The following is a 24,852-nucleotide window of genomic DNA, read 5'->3' on the forward strand; positions in this document are numbered from 1 at the left end:
GAAATATAAAACGAACCACAGCACAACGTGAATTACCACGTGGCTCACCCTATTTGAAAAGATGACTGTATTTAAAGCTTTTCTTAATGATACAAAGTGCTCGAACTTAAATTATACTACTTATTAAGTTCTCTTATGCTTTGTAAGACACATTTAAAAAATCATGCATTTGTTTCTCTTAAGTATGTCTTAATGAGCCAAATATTTCTTTGTCTTTCTATTGCTTTAAATTATTTCTTTAAATACTAAAGGTTTGGTATCTTCTCTGGCCTGTAAATCTTCTCACATCTCCTCCGCATAGGACTGTGTTCTGTCTCTACTCCAACATGATGCCACCAGGATTTTCGAATCTTACTACTTAGTTTCTTTATTTCTACTATAAAATCACATCTGATCTTGACCATTCAATCACCAAAACTCCATATCCAATTTCTTTCATTACCAAAAACAATCTATAGTAATGAGACTTTATACCTAAAATCCCTCTAGTCACTAGTTCTTATAAAAAGAACTGGAGTTCACCTTTCAAAATGTGACTTTAATAATTCTTTCCAGCTTAATAACGACTTAATTTTGAAAGGTTAGCCCTTCAAATAGAAATTGCTCATAAATTATATATAAAGATAACATGAAGGTAACAGATTTTCTTTTTTTAGAAAAGTTATTAAAATAGTTTAACATTTCTTCATCTATTTTATGCTCTACATCAGTTTATATAATCTCAATTAAATCACCATAAGTCAGAGGTACATTTCACATAAATAAGAGACCAGAATTAAATTCAGTCATAATAATCCAACTGGTATTATAAAAGACTTCTACACAAAGTCTTGGCAATCCCAATTTAGATCACTGTTGTTTGTAATTAAAAGAAGGCTCACTGATATGGCCTTGACTTTTATTATTTAATGATAATGACCATGAATTATGGCTTCTGTTTCAAGTCGAAAATAAACCATTTTACTCCATCATTATACGTCTTCCTTCATATATTATCTTCTTTAAATTGGAATTACTACTTTTCGAAAGTGAAGGAAAATTATCTATCCGTTGAATAAAGACATGTCAGTGGTTTAAAAAAAAAATTCACTTTACCTTTTACACAAAGTATATTCCTCGCTGCTTGTGATTCCCCTAGGTGGTGGGCGGAAATGCCAACCATTACAAGATCCTAGAGAGTAATCAGGATATAGTCTTATCATTTGAGGCTTGCTAATAATTCTGATATTTTAATGTGTAAGAAATACTATAAACCCTCCACACACATCATCCTAGATGATGTAAAAAGGACATGACATACTTGCCTCTATCAAAAAAGGAATCTACCAAAGGAGTTAAATTCAATTAAACACAGGAAACTTCGACATCACTGAAGTAGTTACCCAGCAGCTAAGTCAGGTCAATGACCCTGACTCTATCCTAGCAACTGGTGGACGTATTTCCAATGCAGTCTCTTCCCTAACAACTAAAGGGGGAATGTTGGCATGCTTGTCATTTCTTAAGTATAAGATGTATCTCTATTAGGAATTATTTCAGGAATGCGAAAATTATCATATCCTGGAAGGAAATTTTATAGAACAAATTCAATACTGTATATTGAGTGAAAAGTTCCACATTATCAACCATGTTCCTTAGGATTGTCTGGCACATGTCACTGTATCAAGTAATCCTTTTTTACAATTGAAATAAAGTTCAAAAAGTTGCATTCTGAGGTGGGAGCTAAAAAGTAACATTTGTTCATTTCTGAATACAATGAGCTTTGATTCATTTAGGTAAAAGGTTCCAAATAAACCAAGGAAAACAAGGCTTAAGAAAGAAAAGGCTAGAACAACAGAGGCTGAGCAGCACCACGTTTGCAAGAACCTCACAGCCATTCTCTATCTCCTCACAAATCATGTGCTACCACCTCCCTCCCCTGCAAAAAAAAGATATTCAGCCAGGTTGAGGTTAAAGCCGTGTCTCATCCCTTTCCAGCTGTGTAACTGGAAAAGCTACTGAACCTTAGTAAGCATCAGCTTCATCATCTATCAAAAAGACGGAGAAGACAACACATGTGTTTGTGAAAGCCGCTACCACGGTACACAGTATCCAGCAAGCACTCAATCAATATTGGTCCCTCTTCCCTTTCCTCTGACAAGAGGAGGTCATGGATTTTAATTGAGGCAGGAACAACTTAGCTTACAGATCAGGACTTCCAAAAAGGAGTAACCGGACTAGCCTGGGACAGATAAAGAGAAAGACTCCCCTCTACAATGTAGAATGTGGCAACCTGACATTGCTAACAATGAGGTTTACACTCAGAGCTACATGGAGGCAAGAAAATGATACTTCCTACCTCCATGACTCCATTATCCTACAAAAAGAGGCCAGTGAAAAAAAATGCTTTTGTCCACACCTACTTCTTAAAATTAAATTTGTGTATTTTCTCCTATACCTCCACTTACATGTACTGTAACTCAGTATATGTCCTCCCAATAATCAATAACAAAGCGATGCCTACAGTTACAGCTACCAGAAGTAACAAAGAATTTGGTACTTACCCCCTTCCAAGTCTTCCACGTGATATCCAGAGAGGACGTTACTAGTTGCTGTCTGAAATTTTTTAAATGAAAATGTTTTTATAATAAGAAATAACCAGTTGATGCTGAATTATACTCGGACATTTTCAACATTTTTTTAAAGCGTTGAGTTTGAATACTTAGACATTTTAATAAACATTAATACTGCAAACAGTATTTTTTGCATCCATCTCTGCTCTATGTTAAACTTGGTTCAAATAAAGAAAAGAGGTAACTATGTGGCCCTCATTAAGGAAACTGATAGAGATTCCCTATATAAAAATTACCTGGTAGCAAACGAAAAAGTCCATGGAGTAGCGCCTCCATCCATTTATTCATTTCACTCTCCTCTTCCTAACACCTAGAAAATGACCAGCTAGAGAACTGCCTTTTCTACTGCATTGAGTGCAATGCCACCACTGTGGGGCCTGGAGCACATCCTGCCAGGTCCCCCTCACTCTGGGATGAGCCCTTCTCCCATGATGGAGCTGAGGACCCACTCACTCTGACTTCCTGGTTTTCTTGACTCAACTCCCTTGGTGCACATAAATCTGCTCTTTTGGCTCTAATTTTATTCTAAACTCTACACAACCCATTTCAACTGAGCGCCAGCCATAGCACTTTTTCTTTTTTTTCTTAACTACTGATAGCATTTTACGTGCCAGATCACTGTCAGCCATGTACGGATCCACTGCCAACAGCCTGACTGCTTTTCTACATTCCCACAGCTCACAGAGGAACAGGCACATAATGGGTGCCCAGTAAATGCATCCAGGATGGGATGGGTGGATGGACAGATAATCAACCAAGCACTTCAAACAAATATGTCCAAAATTAAATTCATCATCTTTGTCCCAAATCTCATCCTCCTTCAGTTGCTCCTTATCTCAAGTTAATGGGTTCATGCTCCCAAAGAGAGCAAGACCAAAATTCTGAAAGCCATCTTGAACCCTCCCTCTTCTGTCCCGCTCTGAGTATTCTCCAAATCTTGCCCAAAAAGGTCTAAAATGTCCCTCATATCTGTCTCATACTCTTTACTCCCACTGCCACTACCCTGGGCAAGGCCTCATCTGCCCCTGAACCAAATGACCAGTAATGTTACTGTGTACCAAGTCACCTCTGGGTCTTTACCTAGCACCCCCATCCTTCAATCTCCCGCCTTCCTGGTCTCCCCACAGACTGTTAATCTCTCCTCTCTCTGCTTGTACTTCCACTACAGCACTTACTGACCACAGGCAGCCTGCCCCATGCGTACATTAGCTTTACGCATCTCTGACCAGCCCACCAGATTGTTTTTCACAGATATCTCAGCTTGCCAAAATCCAGAGAACCTTGAACAGCACAGGAACTCAGTAAATGTTGAACTGAATCAGAGAAAATGGTATCCCAGCATGAAATCTGGAATGTCTTGCACTGCAGAAAGAATGTCTAAATGCTAACTGGATATAACTAAAACAATAATATCACTATAATTTATATGTCATTAATTAAATTGGACTTTTCAGGTTCAGTTGGAACTAAATCACTATAATACTGTTTCTATAGGAAGATGCCTTCTGATTCTCAAACTATTTACTAAAAATTTTTAAAGACAACCCATTCTTTCTGTAAAATGAGGACTGAATATAAGAATATATATGCTAAATCAAGAGTTAACTGTTTACATTACAAGGATTCTACGCTGACAAAAAAGATAGATTTAAAAAATCTCTTTAAATTCTACAAGCACGATCTAAGTGCCATAGTCCCACACTAGTATGATCTCAGGGGCACCTGGGTGGCGCAGTCAGTTAAGCGTTCAACTCTTGGTTTCGGCTCAGGTCATGATCTCAGGGTCATGAGACTGAGCCCCACATCAGACTCCACGCTCAGCACAGAGTCTGCTTAAGTTTTTCTCTCCCTCTCCTCTGCTCCTGCCCCCCTCCTCCACACGCTAATAAATAAATCTTTAAAAAAATATATTTCATCTTCAAAATTTATAAACGTAATAGCTAAAAGCTCACTTCATGTGTGAATTTAAAGTACCTCCTCTAAAAAATTTACCAAAATAGGGGCACCTGGCTCAGTCGATGGAACATGCGGCTCTGGATCTCGTCATGAGTTTGAGCCCCACGTTAGGTGTAGAGATTACTTAAATAAACTTTAAAAAAAAAAATCTTTAAGAAGTTCACCAAAATAAATTTACAGATACGCAAGAAAAAATGGGAATATAATGTTTCAGTCCTATAATAAAGCTGAAAGCATTTCTAATTGTTAGAAGGGAAAAATACATCATGTGTTTCACGAGTAAGCATCTGCAACGATGTACAAACGAGCGGGCACGCCCGTGCTGACGCTGCAGCTCTCAGGCCGGCAGGGTCCGGAGAACAGCACATCCGCACCAGAAGGCCTCGTAAAAACGAGAAGCTCAGCCTGGGCTTAGGATTTGGCCACCACTGCTTTTAAGTTCTAAGGTATTGTGTTTTGGGTGTTTTTTTTTTTAAGTACCTTTTTATATGGTCAGACCCTAAGACAGAAGGGCAATATCAATTAGTTTATGATCCATCTTTACTTTGTACTGACACCTTCAGGAAAAGCAGCCAAATTTCATACTGCTAAAATGTCTATAAATTTACAATCAAATCTATTAATATGATATTTTAAATCTTTATATTCTAGTTTTGTTTCTATTAATCAGCCTTGAGTTCCATGTCTTTATCTTATCCACTACCACTTAAAGACCAGCTCCGTTAATCTTTAAAACAAATTGTTTCTATTTCTTAATACGTCATGTGCAATAATAAATAAGGGTATCATTGTTTATTAGCTTTTTCTAGACAGATTTTTTTTTTAATAATATCAGTTCACTAGCTAAAAAAAATACTACTTTGGTTACAGAGAAAAGTTAATTATGAACGAAACTTAAGTCACTTCTCCTAAAAGTACAGTCACAAGATAGGAGTCAAGTGATACTTGTAGCCTTACGTGTGACAGCATTATAAATATTAAAAATAAAAATTCGTGGGGTGCCTGGGTGGCACAGCGGTTAAGCGTCTGCCTTCGGCTCAGGGCGTGATCCCGGCGTTATGGGATCGAGCCCCACATCAGGCTCCTCCGCTATGAGCCTGCTTCTTCCTCTCCCACTCCCCCTGCTTGTGTTCCCTCTCTCGCTGGCTGTCTCTATCTCTGTCAAATAAATGAATAAAATCTTAAAAAAAAAAAAATTCGTATATATAAATACATAATATATATATCTGTGTGTGATTATCAGATGTAAAGCTGATAATTAAATTAAGGCAATAAAAAAGAAGCAAGCCAAAAATTTTAATAAAATGAAAGGTCATCTTATTTTACATTCCATATTAAAAGTCTAAAACATTTATAATTGTCTTCCTTTAATCCTTAGAAATTAAAAAGACTACATATATACAAGAAAGGAAATGGCTCTGAAGTTAACTAGAACTTACTGATATTCGGTTAATTCACAGTAAGACAAAGAAAACATTTTTTGTAAAGCCTATATAATTGCAGCAAAACAAATAGTATCTTTATCCAGCTCACGCAATTCACAATGACTATCCTCTTTGCTTCATGTTTGCCAGTATGTGTGACATGTTACTAGATTTAGAACGGGAAAGTAATCCACGGGAGGTCACAGTTTACGCCTGGGCCTCTGCTCTTTCTCTCCACCCATGTGGAGCACCCTCCATCTCACTCACCTGGGAACTGGCACCTTCTTAACCCTAGTTCTCTGCTTAGCTATCTCAGCCTCTGACCACCCAATCCAGTTATTTCTTCCATCACAGAAAGCTTACCTTTTCCCCTCATACCACTTTCCTCAATGTGAATTATACCTATAGTTGTCTAACTAATTTGTTTGTTTGCTATCTGCCTCTTCCCCAAGACTTTAACCTCCCAGACTGTGGGTATCTTGTAGGTGCCATAGTAGCACATAGTAGGTGCCAATTTTCTTAATAAATAAGCTAATCAGAGGCGCCTGGGTGGCTCAGCGGGTTAAACATCCGACTCTTGGTTTTGGCTCAGGTCATGATCTCAGAGTTGTGAGATCAAGCCCCGTGTCGAGCTCTGCACTCAGAGGGAAGGCTACTTGAAGATTCTCTCCCTCTGCCCTTCCCCTCCCTCATACACATCCATGTACCAGCCCCCTCAAATAAATAAATAAATCTTAAAAAAAAAAAAAAAGATTCTCTCTCTCTCCCTCTCTGCCCCTCATCCGACCGCCATTGCACTCTCTTTCAAAAACAAAAAGAAAAAAGAAAAGAAATAAACACAACAATCACTTTACATGGCTTCCGTTTGTAAAAGCTGACAAAAATGGCTGTTTTTAAAATGAGACATCTAAATAAAAATACATTTATATGCCTGTATGAGGAACAGAAATTTGAAACTTACAAAGCTACGGGCCTGTTCCATGCCACTGCTGTCCCCTGGCCTTCCATGTGCCCTTCAAGTGCTGCGCCAGAGCGTGTTTCTAGTAACCAGTTACCCTGATACACATTATTTCCATCTCCTAAACTCCATTCCTTAAAAACAGTACTTGAATCACAGACCTCTTTCAGTTGCTTTAAAAAGAAGGCTTGAGGGGTATCTCATTTTTAATGACAGTATTTTCTTTTTTCTTTTTTTTTTAAAGATTTTATTTATTTATTTGACAGAGAGAGACAGCCAGTGAGAGAGGGAACACAAGCAGGGGGAGTGGGAGAGGAAGAAGCAGGCTCATAGCGGAGGAGCCTGATGTGGGGCTTGATCCCAGAACTCTGGGATCACGCCCTGAGCCGAAGGCAGACGCTTAACGACTGCGCCACCCAGGCGCCCCAAATGACAGTATTTTCTAACAGCCAGATGTAGTTAAACACTAAAATCTCCCAATCATCTTTCCACCTGTTGGCCAGAGACTGCTAATAAGAATCAGGAACAGAACAGAAGACCTGGGGTGCAGGGGAGACGTGAGAAGAAGCAAGATTCCTGGAATGGGACCAAGATGGGTTAGAAAAGAAGGCCAGGAAGCTCCACTACCCCACCTGAACAGCCTTGCTTTCTTGGCTGATGCCCGAAGATTTTCCAACTTTAATACAGAACACTTACTATAGCCAGATTGAGTTAAACTCTTTCCAAAGAGATCCACTGAAATAGTCTTACCTCTGTTTCTGTGAGAAGTGTTTTTAGTCTTGTCAAATCTTTTGTTACCATCCCATTCTGAAAAGGGTGGATGAAAAAGGCAAAAAGCAGTTAGTATATTAGTTCTTTGCCAGGAGGACATAACTCAATTCCTCCACTGTTTCTAAGGCTTATCTGTAAAAAGACAATGCTACCTTCATCTTCCATCCCACTACTATTAATGGTGATAATAAAGCTGCCCATCTGTAAGAAAAGCTAAAAAAGTTAACAGGACAAAATATACAGTGTGGCCTAAAACGCTTTATTCACCTTGTTATAAGAGTTTAAAATCAATTCAATAAAATATTCATAACGGGTGTCACTGAAAAGCAAGACAGGATATGCAAGGAGAAAAATAAACCTACACTTTTTTTGAGCTTCCCCCCCCCAAAACAAATGGGCTTATATTTACAAAACGGTGAACTCAATCAGTTACCCATGATTCAGATTCACATAAAATGATCACTGCACTGTAAAGTAGCTCGGTAATAAGGCAGTTGAAGGAAAAGAGGAAAAATATTCATTCGCTCTTCTGAAATTCAAATTTCACTTGAGATTTAAAAGCAAATGCTTCCTCCTAGTTTTAAATTCAAAACCCAACAGGTAAAACTGTGTCATATGCTTAACTTATACTGAAAACTTCCTTAAGGATAGAATTATCTTTATAATAAAGACGAGACAGATTCTTTATCATCTATTTAGAACTAAATATTAGATATCCAATTTTGCTATATTAGTAACACAGTTTAGCTTTATATTCACTTGTAAATTTGGTGAAATCAAAAACCAACATTAAACCAGGGCGCCTGGGTGGCACAGTCAGGTAAGCATCTGACTCTTGGTTTCGGCTGGGTCACGATCTCAGGGTCGGGAGACGGAGCCCTACAGGAAGCACCTCTGCACTCAGTGGGGAGTCTGCTTGAGAATCTCTCTTTCCTCTCCCTCTGCCCCTCCCCCTGCTTTCTCTCACTCTCTCTAAAATAAATAAATCTTAAAAAAAGACACAATGTTAAACCAATTAAATAATTCCCTGTATAGTAATCCCTCAGAAAATAACTAAATTACTCTCTAAGGTGGGTCATTACATTCTACTTAGCAGTATACCAAGTACTTTCCTAATTTCTTTTTTTCTCCTAACCAAATATATTATTTGCAGTGAAAACACAACTTTGTTCCAGATTTTCACAGTTTACATCGATTCAGAAGACTAAGTGAGGTGCAGGGAATTCAAGCTGTAGAGCAAAGTATACAAATACTTTCTGGCTTTTCCTGTTTTCCACTGATTCCTCACAAATATCCACAAATTTAACAGTAACCAACTGGTGAAAAAAAAGTTTTAACATCTTTTTCTTCCCATTTCTATAGACTGCCAACTCTAAAGTTCCAAAATGTAGTCCCTCAATTATCTCAACCAAAAAGAAAACAAACAAAAACAAAAACAAAAAAAACCCTCTAGCAAATTAAATGCTACATACAAAATTATCCCAAAGTCTGAATAGAATTAGGTCATTCCATCAGAGTGGTCAGAGTGGAATATTAATTCACACACATAACATCTTCAGAAACAGAAGTAATTATTACTTAGTTTAGATAACTTTAAACATTTTATAAAATAAATGACAGGACTTAAAAACCCTATATACAATCGTACGTCCACAGGAGCATTTTAAAACCCAAACGCCTGGGTGGCTCAGTCAGTTAAGTATCTGCCTTTGGCTCAGGTCATGATCCCAGGGTCCTGGGATCGAGCCCCCCCCCACACTGCTTCTCCCTCTGCTCCTCCCTACTCCCCGGCCCCTCCGCCGCCATCCCCCCCCCCCGCCCCCACTCCTGCTCTCTTGCACCCATTTGCTCTCTCTCGCACTCGCTTGCTCTCTCTAATAAATAAATAAATAAATGATTGATAAATAATAAATAAATAAACAAACAAACAAACCCCCCCAAAAAGGAATGCACCTGGCTGGCACCTGGCTGGCTCAGTTGGTAGAGCACACAACTCTTGACTTCAGGGTTGTGAGTTCAAGCCCCACACCGGGCCTAGAGCTTGCTTAAAAAAATTAATTAAATAGGGCAACCATGTCGGGACCTCTCTCACTCTTGAAAGCTTTTTCTGTATCTTCACTTAACAAACTTCTACCGCTTTACTCACAAAAAAAATTAACTGATTAATTAAAACCCAAAAATATTCCCAGGTTCTATTAAATGACATCTTTAAAGAAATTAATCATTTAGTTATCCTAAACTCTTAAAGTTTTAAAAAGGACCTGCTACTCATATATACTTTCACAAACCATAAGAACCCAGTGATTAAACATCAGTTTGTTGAAGAGAAATGTGTATCTAAAGATACTCATGAACTTTGATTTCTAACAGAAGGAAATAAGAGGAAAAATGCAAACTTAATTACTCCCCCCCCCCACAATATGCTTAAGGAGTCAAATGAATAAATCCATTTTCACACATTCAGAATCAGAGCTCATCAACGTACCAGAGACTCTCCCGTCAGCGACTTGGCAAGAATGTTGGATACCAGTTGAAGCTTTCCTTTCAGTTGCATGCAGCAAAGCACTGCCTGAAAGGCACCATCTCCCTTGGCCAGGCCCTCTCCCAGCACTGTCCGGAAAGAAGAGCCAGCATTAACCATGTAACATTCGATGCACATTTTTTCTTGATTATAGCATTAGCACACACTCCCAAAGATGAATTCTTATACGCCAAAAGAATTAACTTCAAGTACTAGTGAAAGCAGTGATATTTCAGTCCTGTCGAAGAGATGCATGAAGACAAGAAAAAACATGGGGCAATCCATGTATCTAACCCACTACAGCCTAAAACCAGGAAGGATCACACCAAAGTCACAGGAAGAAGAGTTCACCTTAAAGCTCTCTCTCCAGTGAAAAATACCATTCAGCCTGATTCCTGGGTAAATGAGGGCTATTAAACCGCAAAGATAGTCTCTGAATAAAGTTTCCACATTTCTAACAGTGACACAAGAGACTCAGTGCCATTAAAATGCGTAAGAAAGAATAGAAACTGCAAATCTCAACATGTGGTATTCCCAAGCAGCTAAGAATTAGCTTTTATCAAAACCAGCAAGATTAACTAAGAACCTAATTGTCACATGGCCAAAGAAAAGGCTAACCTAATTGTTCGCAAGTGTTTACAGATTTAATACAATCACAGGAGCACATATTTCTAATACAGAATATACTCATTTTTATGCCATGTCATCCGAGATGATTTCTCACAGCAATTGCTAATGGCTCAACTAGTAAAACAATCTGTATCTTTCTCTTCACTGCTAAGTCCAAGATTCTATTTTTAGTTTGTAAGCACTTTAGCTTCCTTTGCAAGAAAATAATTTGCTGAAAGAAAATATTTTGGAAATTGCATTTTTTTTTCTAATTATTTCCAAGGAAATGTTTAAGTATCAGTATAATATACTACACATTTGAAGTCCACTGGGTCTGTTCATAATGTATTTATTTTGGTTGTACGGCACATATCCTTTCACTATGTTGTTCAATTTTTCCATTACACAAATAACATTACAAGAACACTAATAAAATTCTACATAAAAATTCCCCATAAGTTCAGCACTCAACTAAACAGACTGTCTTCACTTATTCATGTTATCTTCCAATTTTTATCAATATTTACATAATTTTTACATGATTGTAACTGATATAAATATAATAGTTTGTATTCTGCTTTATTTTCCCTCGGCACATTCAGGATCTTCCATGGTTCTCAGAATGTTTATGTTTATCATATTATTGCCCACATGGTGTCCCATCAATTTATTTACTCTCTGGCTCCAGAACAATCCCAATTTTTAACTATTGAAACTAACAATGCAATAAATATCTTTATGTATATATCTTTTATTGAAGCAGATTACTAAATTGAAAGTTATAGTCTCTCTGTATTTAAGAAGGTTTTATTCAATTACTTTTCGTTTGTGCCAACCTGTTGTCTCACTCCATCCACATTACAGAGCTACTCAACTGTCCCCAGATAATTCCAGTAAGTGACTAACTCCAATAGAGTATCATTAGGAATGTCTTGAACATCTTATAAAATTCCCCAGTAAGCCCACCTCTCCCTCAGCTCTTACTATTCCTAAAACTATTCAAATATGACCTTTGGCAAATCACTTTATCTCTCTGGCCCTCAGTGTGGTCATCTGTAAAATAGAAATATATATAAATTTGTTGTAAGGATCGAATAATAAAATGCTTTGAAGAAGAAATGATGGTCCTACTAAGGGCTGGACTACGTACATTCACTAAGCCTGCTTGCTCCCCTGTAAAATGGAGGTGACGGAAGCTACCTAATAAGGTTGTGGTAGAGATTAATTGTGTTAATTATGTAAAATATCTAGCACAGTCTCCTCATAAGAGTTCCCTAGATGTTACCTTCCTCTTCTAAAAATTATACAGCAGTACTGAGAACTGCTAAGGAAATATCCTAATTCCTCTGCAGTAATTGGAATATTAAGAAACTAGTTGTTGAGCATTAAAGAATATTTCAGGGAAACAAAAAAAATCTAAGAATATTTCAACCTCAGGTCATGATGTCGTGTTTAAAGAGTATTAAATCACATGATAGTTTACAAACACCTTTCACAGATCTTTGGTTTTGTACAAGGTATCTGCCAAATTTTATTTTCAAAAGTTCTTGCATTACATTGATGTTTGAAGGCCTCAATATTTGTCAAGGTGATGCATACTTTTTCTCTCTCTCTCCCTTTAGGCAAGAATCAGTACTGACGTACTTTTTGCCAACTGTTGCCCCAAAATGCAATTCAGTTTGTCTTACAGGATCCCATGTGAAGAACTATCGCAAAAAAATCGTCAACAATTATAGATAAAAAGCTCTCCTGCTATTGCATCCTATAACAAAATTAAACTGCGACATTGCCAACCTGGTCCCTTATTATCTATAATACCTTGAAAAAGCTTGAAAGAAAATAAAGTACTGCCTTATGCATTATTAAACTTGCCTTAGCTATAATAATGAACTTGCCAAAAGAGAGGACATTAAAAATATAATCTAATCTTGAGCATTGTAAAAATGTTACAACGCCTTGCAGAAAAATTCTCTTCCCACCAACTATCTGTGAGATTTTGCTGTGAGCACACAACTATTCCCAAACTGAACTTCTCCTTCCCGTCTACTGGGAGTTATTAAGGAGGAGACCTAACCCCTTACCTCTGTTGCTATATTCACGTCTCTGTCCCCTCTCATTCTTCAGTTTTTGTAGTATGTCTTACTTGAAATGTTTTAGACTAGAAACTAATAATAAAGGCATATTCATTCAACTATTTCAACAAAATAGCCTCTCTTAGGGGATGATAGCCTCTGGTTATCAAAAGGAGATAATCAACAATTAAAATGGAAAGGAGAAAGGTGGTTTAAAATAAGCCTTAAATACAGTAAATGTTGAGTATAACTATTTTTTCCATCGTATCACTATATTAGGTTATTTCTTTCATCAACTCCTTAGGTATCTCTAAAATCTTTCATTGAAAAGCTAAGCTGGAACGGACTGAGTGGCTCGGTCGGTTGGGTATATAACTCTTGGTTTTGGCTCAGATCATGATCTCAGGGTCCTGAGATCGAACCCTGAATCAGGCTCTGTGCTCAGCAAGGAGTCTACTTGCGGATTCTCTCCCCCTGCCCCTACCCCCCCCCACTTTCTACCTCTCTCTAAACTTAAAAATCTTAAAAAAAAAAAAAAAAAAAAGGAAAGAAAGAAAAGCTAAGCCTAATCAAGATACTTTTCCAAAATTTTCAATCTACAACAAAAGATGCAAGAATATACAATGGGGGTGGGGAGGCGCCTAGGTGGCTCAGTCGTTAAGCGTCTGCCTTCAGCTCAGGTCATGATCCCAGGGTCCTGGGATGGAGCCCTGCATCGGGCTCCCTGCTCAGCAGGAAGCCTGCTTCTCCATCTCCCACTCCCCCTGCTTGTGTTCCCTCTCTCGCTGTCTCTCTGTCAAATAAATAAATAAAATCTTAAAAAAAAAAAAAGAATATACAATGGGGGAAAACACAGTCTCTTCAATAAATGGTGTTGGGAAAACTAGACAGCTACATGTGAAAGAATGGAACTGGACCACTTCTTACACCATGAACAAAAATAAACTCAAAACAGAATAAATATCTAAATATAAGAACTGAAACCATAAAACTCTTGGAAGAAAACACAGGCAGTAATCTCTTTGACATCGGTCTTAGCAACATTTTTCTAGACATGTCTCCTCAAGCAAGAGAAACAAAAGCAAAAATAAACTAGGACAACACCAAAACAAAAACCTTTTGCACAGTAAGGGAAACCATCAACAAAACAAAAAGGCAAACTACAATGGGAGAAGATATTTGCAAATAATACATCCAAACAGGGATTGATAGCCAAAATATAAAAAGAACTTACACAACTCAACACCAAAAAAATAAACAATCTGATTAAAAAATGGGCAGAGGACCTGAACAGACATTTTTCCAAAGAAGACATAAAGATGGGGAGCGGACACAAGAAAAGAAGTTCAACATCACTAATCATCAGGGAAATGCAAATCAAAACTGCTGTGAAATATCACCTCATACCTGTCAGAATGGCTGCAATCAAAAAGACAAAAAACAGTAAGTGTTGGTGAGGATGTGGAGAAAAAGGAACCCTTGTGCACTGTTGGTAGAAATGCAAATTAGTGCAGCCACTGTGAGAACCAGTGCGGAGGTTACTCGAAAAACTAAGAAATACCATACAATCCAGTAATTCCACTTACTGGCTATTTACCCAAAGAAAACGAAAACACTAATTTGAGAAAATATATGCACTCCTGTGTTTACTGCAGCATTATGTACAATAGCCAAGATATGCAAGCAACCTAAGCATGTCCACTGATGGATGAATAGATTAAGTAGATGTAGGGGTGGCTGGGTGGCTCAGTGGGTTAAGAATCTGCCCTCAGCTCAGGTCATGATCTCAGGGTCCTAAGAATGAGCCCTGCATCGGGCTCCCTGGGCAGTGAGGAGTCTGCTTCTCCCTCTCCCTCCGCCTGCCATTCCCCCTGCTTGTGCTCCTTCTATCAAATAAATAAAATCTTAAAAAAAAAAAAAAAGATTAAGAAGATGCAGTACAGGGCGCCTGGGTGCTCAGCTGGTTGGGCGTCTGGCTTTGGCTCGGGTCATGATCTCAGGGTCCTGGGATTGAGCCCCATGTTGGACTCCCTGCTCAGTGGGGGGCCTGCTTCTCTCTCTCTCCCTCTGCCTCTCTCCCCTTCACTTGCTCTCTCTCTCAAATATATAAATGAAATCTTTAAAAAAAAAAAAAAAAGAAGACGAGGATGACAACGATGCAGTACAAGGGCTCCGAGATGGCTCAGTCAGTTAAGTGTCTGACTCTTGATTTCAGCTCAGGTCCTGATTTCAGGGTCGTGAGATCAAGCCCCACATTGGGATTCTTTCCCTCTTTCTCCGCCTCGGCCCCCCTCTCGCTCACATGCACTCTCTCACTCTAAAATAAATAAATAAAATCTTTGCCCCCCCCCCAAAAAAAAAAAGATGCAGCACACACACACGTGCGCACACATGCACACACTCTGGAATATTACTCAGCCATGAAAAAGAATGAGATCTTGCCATTTGCGACAACATGGATGGACCTAGACGATATTATGCTAAGTGAAATAAATCAGAGAAAGACAAATACCATACGATTTCACTTGTATGTGGAATCTAAAAAAACAAAACAAAACAAAACGAACAAAAGCAGAAACAGACCCATAAATACAGAGCACAAACTGATGGTAGCCAGAAGGTCGGGGGGAGGAGGAGGAGGGGGTCGGCCAAAACAGGTGAAGGGTTATAGGAGCTACACTACAGCTTTCTAGTTATGGAATGAATAAGTCACAGGGATGAAAGGTACAGTATAGGGAATACAGTCAATGGAACTATAATAGCGTTGTATGGTGACAGATGGTGGCTACACTTGTGGTGAGCAGAGCATAAGGTACAGACTTGTTGAATCACTATGCTATATATACCTGAAACTAACGTAACACTGTGTGTCAACTATACATCAATTAAAAAAAAATTAATGACCTGGCACCTGGCTAGCTCAGTCGGTACAGCATGCAAATCTTGATCTCAGGGTTGTCAGTTTAAGCCTCACATTGGGTACAGAGAGTACTTAAAAATAATAATAATAATAATGACATTCTCAGATAGGGTCTAAAAATCTGGCAGCCTTATGAAAAATATTCACTGATGTTTATGATGACTGAGTTTGATGTACATATTACATGTAGCACAATACTCCTTTAGTTGATAATATTTTCTTTTGATTTCACTCTTGCCATTTATCTCATTCTATTTTGTTTAAGTCTTAATTTTAATTCCAGTTCGTTAAAATACAGTGTTATTCTATTTTGTTGATATAAAAACTGTAAGTTTCCTGTATAATCAATATTTCAAAGGCAGAAAAAAAATAATTATTTCATGAACATTTTCCTGCTATGCCAAATACAACTTATGTTCAGACAATGAAAACAGACCTACCCACCTCATTTATCCAGTGCTCAGGAGTGCGGCCACTCTCACTATCCACAGCACAACACCAAACTCAGAACGAAGGTCCATGAACTTAAAGCCTATGTGGTTAATTTTTAAGATGCCCTCAAGTCCTTACTCAGAGTCTATTTACTCTTTTTGAAGTAAAATTCTGACTTTAAGTTTTTTCTAATTAGTTCCTAGCTTGAAAAAAATCAGCCATAAAAAACATTTTGGGGACAACCAAGTAAATCTGATTACAGTCTGGGTTTTAGGTAACATTAGGGAATCACTGTCAATTATTTTGGTTAATGGGGCGCCTGGGTGGCACAGCGGTTAAGCGTCTGCCTTCGGCTCAGGGCGTGATCCCAGCGTTATGGGATCGAGCCCCACAACAGGCTCCTCCGCTATGAGCCTGCTTCTTCCTCTCCCATTCCCCCTGCTTGTGTTCCCTCTCTCGCTGGCTGTCTCTATCTCTGTCAAATAAATAAATAAAATCTTTAAAAAAAAAATTATTTTGGTTAATAATAAAATTGTGATCAAGCAATTATGGCCTTATTTTTGGAGATGCGTACTAACGTATCAAGGGGTAAATACCATGATGTCTATCCTTATTTTCAAATATATCAGAAAAAAATGAATACGGTAAAATCTTACAATCTAAGTTTTGAGAATATGAATGTTTATTAAAACATCTATTTTCCTACAGGAAAATATTTTAACTTCTTCATAATAAAAAACAACTTTTAATGTTCCTAATTCTGTAACAAAGTTTGCCTGATTTCCCAACCCTGCCTGAGAAAGTGAGATCAGAAAGTCAGAAGCAGCAAATAGAAAATGGGAAAAGGTAGTTACAATGAGGCATGTTGAGAGTTGCAAGGAATGCAAACTGACAGCCTGACAGCAAGGGAACAGACGTCAAAACAATACGGTATAGAAAAGGCAAACATAAGGTTGGGGCCAGTAGGACAGGAGCTATTCCACAGCTCTCCAGCATTACAAAGCAGTATAATATTTAACAGACTGAGATTCTTGACTTGCTTTTTATTACTAACTCACTGCCTAACCATGGTATTTTCTCTTAAATGAGATTACCAAAAGTTGAAAAGAAAAAAAAAATTCACCTAATAGCAGAACTCTACAACTAGCAATACATACATATAAACTTGGCCAATATCCCCAAATATCTATTTCAAATAAACAACCATACACACTGCTTTTGCAGTTAAGTAAGCATTTTCCATGTTCTTCTATATCACATAAATGGTAACAAGGAATGCACAGAATTTAAAGAAGTCCTCCCTTACTGGAAACTAACCGATTTTTCACTTTTACACACAGCACTGCAATGAACACCATTCCACATACAATTTCTTCCTTCTTCTGGATTATTTACTTGGGACAGCATCCCAGAAATGAGATTAGTAGGTCAAAGGGTATAAACATATTACCAAGCTGCATTCTCCTTCACACTCCACCAACACAAGAGTATGCTTATTTCATTACAACGTTATCCTAGACGTTGGTTAAACTTTTTCCCCCCAACATTACAGAGGTATAATTGGTATACAAAACACTACATATAATTAGTGTATAAATTTGGTAAGTTTGCACATATGTATACAACCATGTTACTATCATCATGATACAGGTAATAAACATATCCGCCACCCCCAAAAGCTTCCTGGTTAAACATTTATTTTAGAAATTCAGTAGTTGTAAAATAGAATCTAACTTTAAAATGCTAAGTAAAACAACAGAAAAATGCAGCATTTTCCATATGCTCCTTCGCTAACAGCATTTACTCTTCTGTGATTTTTCATAAGTCATTTAACCTTCTGGGACGTTGTATGTTTCCAAAATGAGAAAACTGTACCAACCTCACTACTACTCGAGGGAGTGAAAATTAAAGAAAGAGGGTCCGTTTCTCACACATGAGATTGGCAAAATGTCAAGAATGACAGGTTCCAGTGTTACTGAGATTATGGGGCACAGGCATCTCATGTATTGCTGCTGGGTATCTGCATCAGAAACAAACCTAACAATGTCTGTTAAAACTACAAGCATGTATTGGGGCGTCTGGGTGGCTCAGTCAGTTAAGCATCTGCCTTTGGCTCAGATCATGATCCCAGGGTCTTGGGATCGAGCCCCACGTTGGGCTCCTTGCTCAGTAGGGAGCCTGCTTCTCCCTCTCCCTCTGTTGCTCCCCCTGCTTGTGCGCACACGCACGTTTTCTCTCTCTTGCTGTCACATAAATAAATAAAACCTTAAAAAAAAAAAGCTGTAAGTGTATAGGGATGCCTGGGCGGCTCAGTCGGTTAAGTGTCTGCCTTGGGCTCAGGTCATGATCCCAGGGTCCTGAGATCAAGCCCCGCACTGTGCTCCCTGCTCCACAGGGAGCCTGATTCTCCCTCTCCCTCTGCCTGCCTCTCCCCCTCCTTGTGCACACACGCTCTGTCAAATAAGTAAATAAAATATTTGGAAAAAAAAAAAAAAGACTATAAACAACATTTTAACCCAGATATCCAACTTTTAAAACTCCTTCACCCAGGAGCACCTGGGTGGCAAATTCGGTTAAGTGTCCGGCTCTTGATTTCGGCTCAGGTCATGACCTCAGGAACAGCTCCGTGCTCAAGAGGGAGTCTGCTTGAGATTCCCTCTCTCTCTCCGTCTTCCTCTGCCCCAGCCCCTACCCACCCTGCTCTCCCTCTCTCCCTCTCTCTAAAAACAAATGTCTTTTTTTCCCAAAGGTTTTTGATTTATCTACTTGACAGAGAGAAAGAGAGCATAAGCAGGGGGAGCAGCAGGCAGAGGAAGAGGGAGAAGCAGGCTCCCCACTGAACAGAGAGCCCAATGCAGGGCTCAATCCCAGGACCCTGGGATCATGACCTGAGCCAAAGGCAGACACTTAACTAAGCCACCTGAGCACCCCTAAATACGTCTTTAAAAAAAAAAAAAAAAAAAAAAAAAACTCCTCCACCCATTCATCCAACTTTTAAGACTATCCTACAAAAACAAACAACAGTAAGAAAGAATATATTTTTATTACAGAATGGATTATAATGAACAAACTAGAAAACTAGAACCACCTGAATGCCCACCAATGGGAGAATTTTTGAGTAAATATGAAATATTTATAGCCTGGAATATTAAGCAGTAATTGGAACAGGTGGAACTTAGAAAGATACCCATGATCTGTTGGTATGTAAGAAATATGCTTTGTATTGATCACAGAAATCCTTTTTAATTTTTAAAGGAAAACCTCTACCTACATTATTATAAACATTTGTTTGTCGCTACAGAGAAAGGTACTAAAGATACAGCAAACTAGTAACAATGATTTCTTCAGATGGGGTAAAAAGGGGCAATGATTCCCTTCTTCATATTCCTCTATATCATTTGACTTCTTCTTATTTGGCTTGGTCGTAACTTTAAATGCCCACAGGGAGTAAAGATTTTATTAAAGGACGTTCACATTCTTCAATGAATGGTTAAATTATGTCCAATATGCCACAGGAGTAAGATAGTTTTATAAGATTTACAACAAAAACAGTTAATACTTATTAAAAGTTCTGGGGCACCTGGGTGGCTCAGTCAGTCAAGCATCTGCCTTCGGCTCAGGTCATGATCCCAAGGTCCTGGGATGGAGCTCTGAGTCGGGCTCCCTGCTCAGGGGGAAGTCTGCTTTTCCCCTGCCCCTCTCCCTGCTCGTGCGCGGGCACATGCACGTGCGCTCTCGCTCTCTCTCAAATAAATAAATAAAATCTTGCAAAAAAAAGTTCTGATACAGTTCTGATACAAAAACGCAATAAAAAGCTTAACTTCTGTTTAACACCTCAGCACCCCTCCCCCAAATTCCGAATAAATGAAACATTACATTACTCAAACCACTGAGCTGTGCAAAAACTCCCACGAAGGGTGTGTGAGAATGCACACTGAACCCCTTCTCCCATTCACTCCTCAATTCATTCCCGTGACGAAGAAAAGGATTCCTATTCTGTGAGTACCAAAGAGCAAGAATCTTTTTAATTAATTTCTTGCCCAAAGAAAACAGGAAAAAGCACCAAGAAGCACCCTAGTCAGCCTCTGCTAAGGGTAATCTTCTACTGAAGGGGGAAAAAAAACATTTTAGGAAGGACAGGCAAGCATTTCAATTTATCCAAGCTTAACATTCAGTCAATGTGTGTTACAGTTCTTAAAATTTGGCTCTGACTGACTGAAAATACACACACTTGAAAAGGACACTACCAGTGTTCCCACTTGCGACTGAACAGTGAGTGTACCCCCATCAGGGCACGGCAAAATTGTCATCCACAACAGTTACAGGTCACCACAGGAAGGTGGAGTGTTTAAAATATTATAATCTCTCTTGAAATTAGCGTACAAAAAAAATCAAATCTTAAACACTACTCAATTTAAATAACTCAACATTTTCAAAGCAGAAAACAGTCCCATTTTTAAACATACCATGCCTACAATCTTCATCAGCTTGCCCATAGTTTTTCTGTAAAATAAAAGATACAAGATAAAATTAAGTAGTTCAAGGGCTGCTTAACACAGAGTTTATCCAAAAAAAGCTCAGCTTTGTTTCAAAGTTTAATTATTAATGTTTCAAATGTAATAGTCACAGAACAAAACCAACTTATGTGCTCTCTGAGGATGACACAGTACTCTACAAATAAACATTATAATGTACTTCCCTGTCCATTTACTCACTCCGACTTCTCACTTTCTCTAGCTCCAAATTACCAGAACCTTCTCCTTCTTGATTACCCTCAGTTAATGACTTCACTGAGAAAACCAAAACCATGAGAAGAGAATTTCTGTGGACTGTCACACCAAGTCTACCTGCTTCCCAGCACACTTTCTGCCTTCCACCTGTCACCAGACGAGCCATCCAGGTCCCTCTTCTAAAGCCTATCATCCCACTTGCGCAGTCCTGCTCTATGGCCGACTCAAGAACATCACTCTAGCAAGCTGCCTCTATTTCTCCTGTATCACTGACTTTTTTGTTTTCTATTGGTTCAGTCCTATAAACAAACACGCTGCTACTTCAACCCATCTTTTAAAAAAAATCATTCTCTTGACTTCACTTCTGCCATCAGCTACCACTCCCACTTTTTTGTGCTTCTTTGGGACAAAACTCAAGAACTGTCTTATTCACGTATTTCAATTCCTTCCCCGACTCTGTCTTAAACTCTCTTTAGTCAGACGTCCACCCATCACTCCATGGAAGCTGCTCTCACGGAGGTCTCCGGTGAGCTGTCCTGTATCCAGTTAGACACACACTACATTCCATGTTCCCAGTCAGACACACTGACACATCCCGGTCGACTCTCTACTCTCGCTACTCGGTCCACGGCAACTGACACTGCTCGACACTCCCTCACTTGGATCCACCTTCCTCACCTGGCTACTGTACACCACCCTCCCTTAGCTTTCCGTTCCATCAAGGGTTACTCTTCAGGCTGCCCTGCTGCTCCCTCCTCTTCTCCCAGTCTCCTAACACGGTAGTGCCATAAACTAAGTCCTCGGTCCTCTCCTCTTCTCTATGTACACTCATTCCCTTGGTGATCTGACGCAGGCTCAAGGCTTTACATATATATCACCTACAGGCCACCAACTCTTGAGTCAGCATCTTTGACCTAGACCTCTCTCCCAAACTCCACACCTGCATATCTGACTGCTTACTCACCATCTCCAGCTGGGTCTCTAAACGACGTCTCAGACTCGGTATGTCCAAAACTGAACTCCTCCCATCTTCCCCCACAAAACTTGCTCCCTGTCGACAGCCTTGTCATCTCAGCTGAAAGAAACTCCACTTTCCAATTGCTCAGACAAAACAACACTGAAGTAAGGAATCTGTGACTGCCCCCTCTCTCTCACTCCCTGCATTCACGTATTAAGAAATCTTACTGGTTCTATCTTCAACTTAGAACCAAAACCAAAGCACTTCTCACTCTCCCCACCGCCACCATTTTGTCTGAGCCACTATCATCTCTGGCCTGGATTATTCCAACAGCCTTCAAACTAGTTCGCCTGCCTCTACACTTACCTCTCTATAGCCTATTCTCAACACAAAAGCCAAGGAATTCCTGCCAAATCAGATCATACCACTCCTCTGCTCAAAACCCCAAAAGACGGATGCCTGGGTGGCTCAGTCAGTTAAGCATCTGCCTTCGACTCAGGTCCTGATCCCAGGGCCCTGGGATCGAGTCCCGCATCAGGCTCCTTGCTCAGCGAGCAGCCTGCTTCTCCTTCTGCCTGCCACTCTCCCTGCTTGTATTCCTCTCTCCCCGACAAATAAAATCTACAAACAAATCAAAACAAAACCACAAGAGCTCCCCCCACCTTAAGCAGAAGAAAAACAGGTCCTTATAGGGACCTGGAGGGCCCCGCAGGATCTAGCTCTGTTAACCTCTCTCTGTCACATACTTTCTCCAGCACACTGGCCTCCTAGCTACTTCTCAAACATACCAGGCAAGCTTCTGCCTCAGGATCTTTGCACTGACTGTTTCCTCTGCCTGTAATGCTCTTCCTCCAGATTTTGACATGGCTCACTCCCTTACCTCCTTCTTATCACCTGATCAGTGAAGCCGACCTTGACCACTCAATTTAAAACTGCAACCGCATCCCTAACCCTGGTATCCCCAATCTCCCTTGCCCTGTCTGTCTTTTTTTTTTCATGCAGACTGCTTACCTTCTAACAATCTAAAGTGTCTACCTATGTATAATATCTATTGCTTATTGTCTGTCCCCCTAATAGAAAAAACACCATGACGATCCTTTTCTTTTTCACCAATGCATACCAAGTACCTAAACAAGTGGCCAGCACACAGCATACACTCAATAAGTATTTGCTGAAGGAGTGAATAACCCAAAATGTTCTACGTCAGTACGATTTTCAAGGCTTAAAAATTGTTGCTGCAATTAAACATATTCAGCAATCACTCATCTCCTCAGCCCAGAATTAGACCAACAACTGTCCCCACTCAATGAAAAAGTCCCTTTTGCATGGTTCGGCACTGGCTTATCAACCGTGTTTACTCACCAGTTGCAAAAATGAGGCAATTCTGTAAAGAAGACTCTCAATTTTGATGCTTTCTATCTCCAGTGGACATGGCCCTGCGAAGTCGGCCATCGAGTACTGGCCAAGGGAAAGGAGGGCCTCTGTGCAGTGCTTGAGGGTCATTTCATAGTCCTGCCTCTTAAGAGATTCACACGCTTGTTCACATGACTTCTCAGCTCTTCTGTCTTCCATGACTCAGGGACAAAAATCCTAGAGACAGGAAGAAAGAACAAGTCAGAGGTGGTTTTAAAATCTTACTAAACTGTAGCCTCCTTCCTACCTCAGCAGGTTTAATTATCTATCTGATGAGCTGCTCTCAAGCAGCCTCCTGATCAAGCCGCAGCTGAGTGGTGGCGACTGATGCTACAAAATCTATACTTCTCTTTTAGACTTTATGAAGTCTTTACTGAAATCCGAGCAAAATGTCAACCGTAAGTCAGTATCATACAAACAACACATCGCATGTATAAATGAGGCAAATGTATAAACGAGACATGACTTTGAATATTGCAGAGAACACCAAACCATGAAGGCTTCTTTTTTTTTAAACCAGAAGGTACAGAAATGTTTCATATCCAAACCCCTCCAATGGACCAAGAAAGATTCAAATTCAATTTCAGTCTTGTAATTCTGTGACTGTGATTGCAGAGAATCGAAATCTATACCATGCAGGATTTTTCCCACCAACATAAAAAAGTGGCTAAAATCCAAGTCTGAACTGCTTATTAATTCAATTCAACAAAGATTTCCCGAGGCCAAGCCCTGTGCTGGCAGCACTGAAGTCAAAGATGGAACATGGCACTGCTGCTTTCAAGAAACTCGGATTCTAGCAAAAGAAGCAAAGCACAAATGAACAATTATAAGAAAGACTTATTCCATCTGCCGAAAGGCATGAGCTGGCCTCAAAAGGTGAACAGAAGTTCACCACGCAGAAATGATAGGGAGAGCATATGTGGGCTTTTCAGAGAGAAGATTTCAAGTGAAATGACAAGAGGAGAAACCATGTGCCTTAAACTCCAGCTGTGTCAGGGAAACAGGAGGAAAGACAATGACCTCACGTGCCACAAGAAGTGAGAGCTTTATTCCACAGGCGATGGGGCATGATAGATTTTTAAATAAGGGAGGAATCTGGGGCACCTGGGTGGCACAGTGGGTTAGGCGTCCAACTCTGGGTTTCGACTCAAGTTGTGATCTCAGGGTCTTGAGATCAAGCCCCAAATCAGGCTCCACGCTCAGTGCAGAAACTGCTTAAGACTCTCTCTCCCTCTTTCTCTGCCCCCCAATAAATAAATCTTTAAAAATGGAAATAAAAATAATTAAATAAGGAAGGACTACTCTCGTATAGAAGTCCTGTGAGAACTGGTGAGAGGCAGGCCCTGCCATTAATAAGAGACCACTACGATAGTCCAAGGAAGAGATACTGAGAATCCAAGCACAACCTCGCCCTAGCTGCATCACTCACATAGCAAGAGCACAAAACCTAGGCACAGAAGACCTAAAATCCTTTGACCT

General features: G+C 39.5%; 1 protein-coding gene across 4 annotated transcripts in view; it reads right to left on the reverse strand.

Moving 5' to 3' along the window:
• HELZ (helicase with zinc finger) overlaps nt 1–24,852 on the reverse strand; it is a 159,317-nt gene that overhangs the window by 109,595 nt on the left and 24,870 nt on the right. For all 4 annotated transcript variants that reach the window (XM_026512424.4, XM_026512419.4, XM_048225749.2 and 1 more), the window contains 6 exons: nt 23,323–23,550; nt 20,739–20,775; nt 10,204–10,328; nt 7,698–7,754; nt 2,541–2,592; nt 1,096–1,171 (listed from right to left, as the gene is read on the reverse strand). In XM_026512424.4, coding sequence (XP_026368209.1) covers nt 1,096–1,171; nt 2,541–2,592; nt 7,698–7,754; nt 10,204–10,328; nt 20,739–20,775; nt 23,323–23,532 — 557 coding nt within the window. In that variant the 5' untranslated portion in view covers nt 23,533–23,550. The remainder of the gene's footprint in view (nt 1–1,095; nt 1,172–2,540; nt 2,593–7,697; nt 7,755–10,203; nt 10,329–20,738; nt 20,776–23,322; nt 23,551–24,852) is intronic.

This window comes from Ursus arctos, unplaced genomic scaffold (genome assembly GCF_023065955.2).
Source record: "Ursus arctos isolate Adak ecotype North America unplaced genomic scaffold, UrsArc2.0 scaffold_24, whole genome shotgun sequence".
Lineage (NCBI taxonomy): Eukaryota > Metazoa > Chordata > Mammalia > Carnivora > Ursidae > Ursus > Ursus arctos.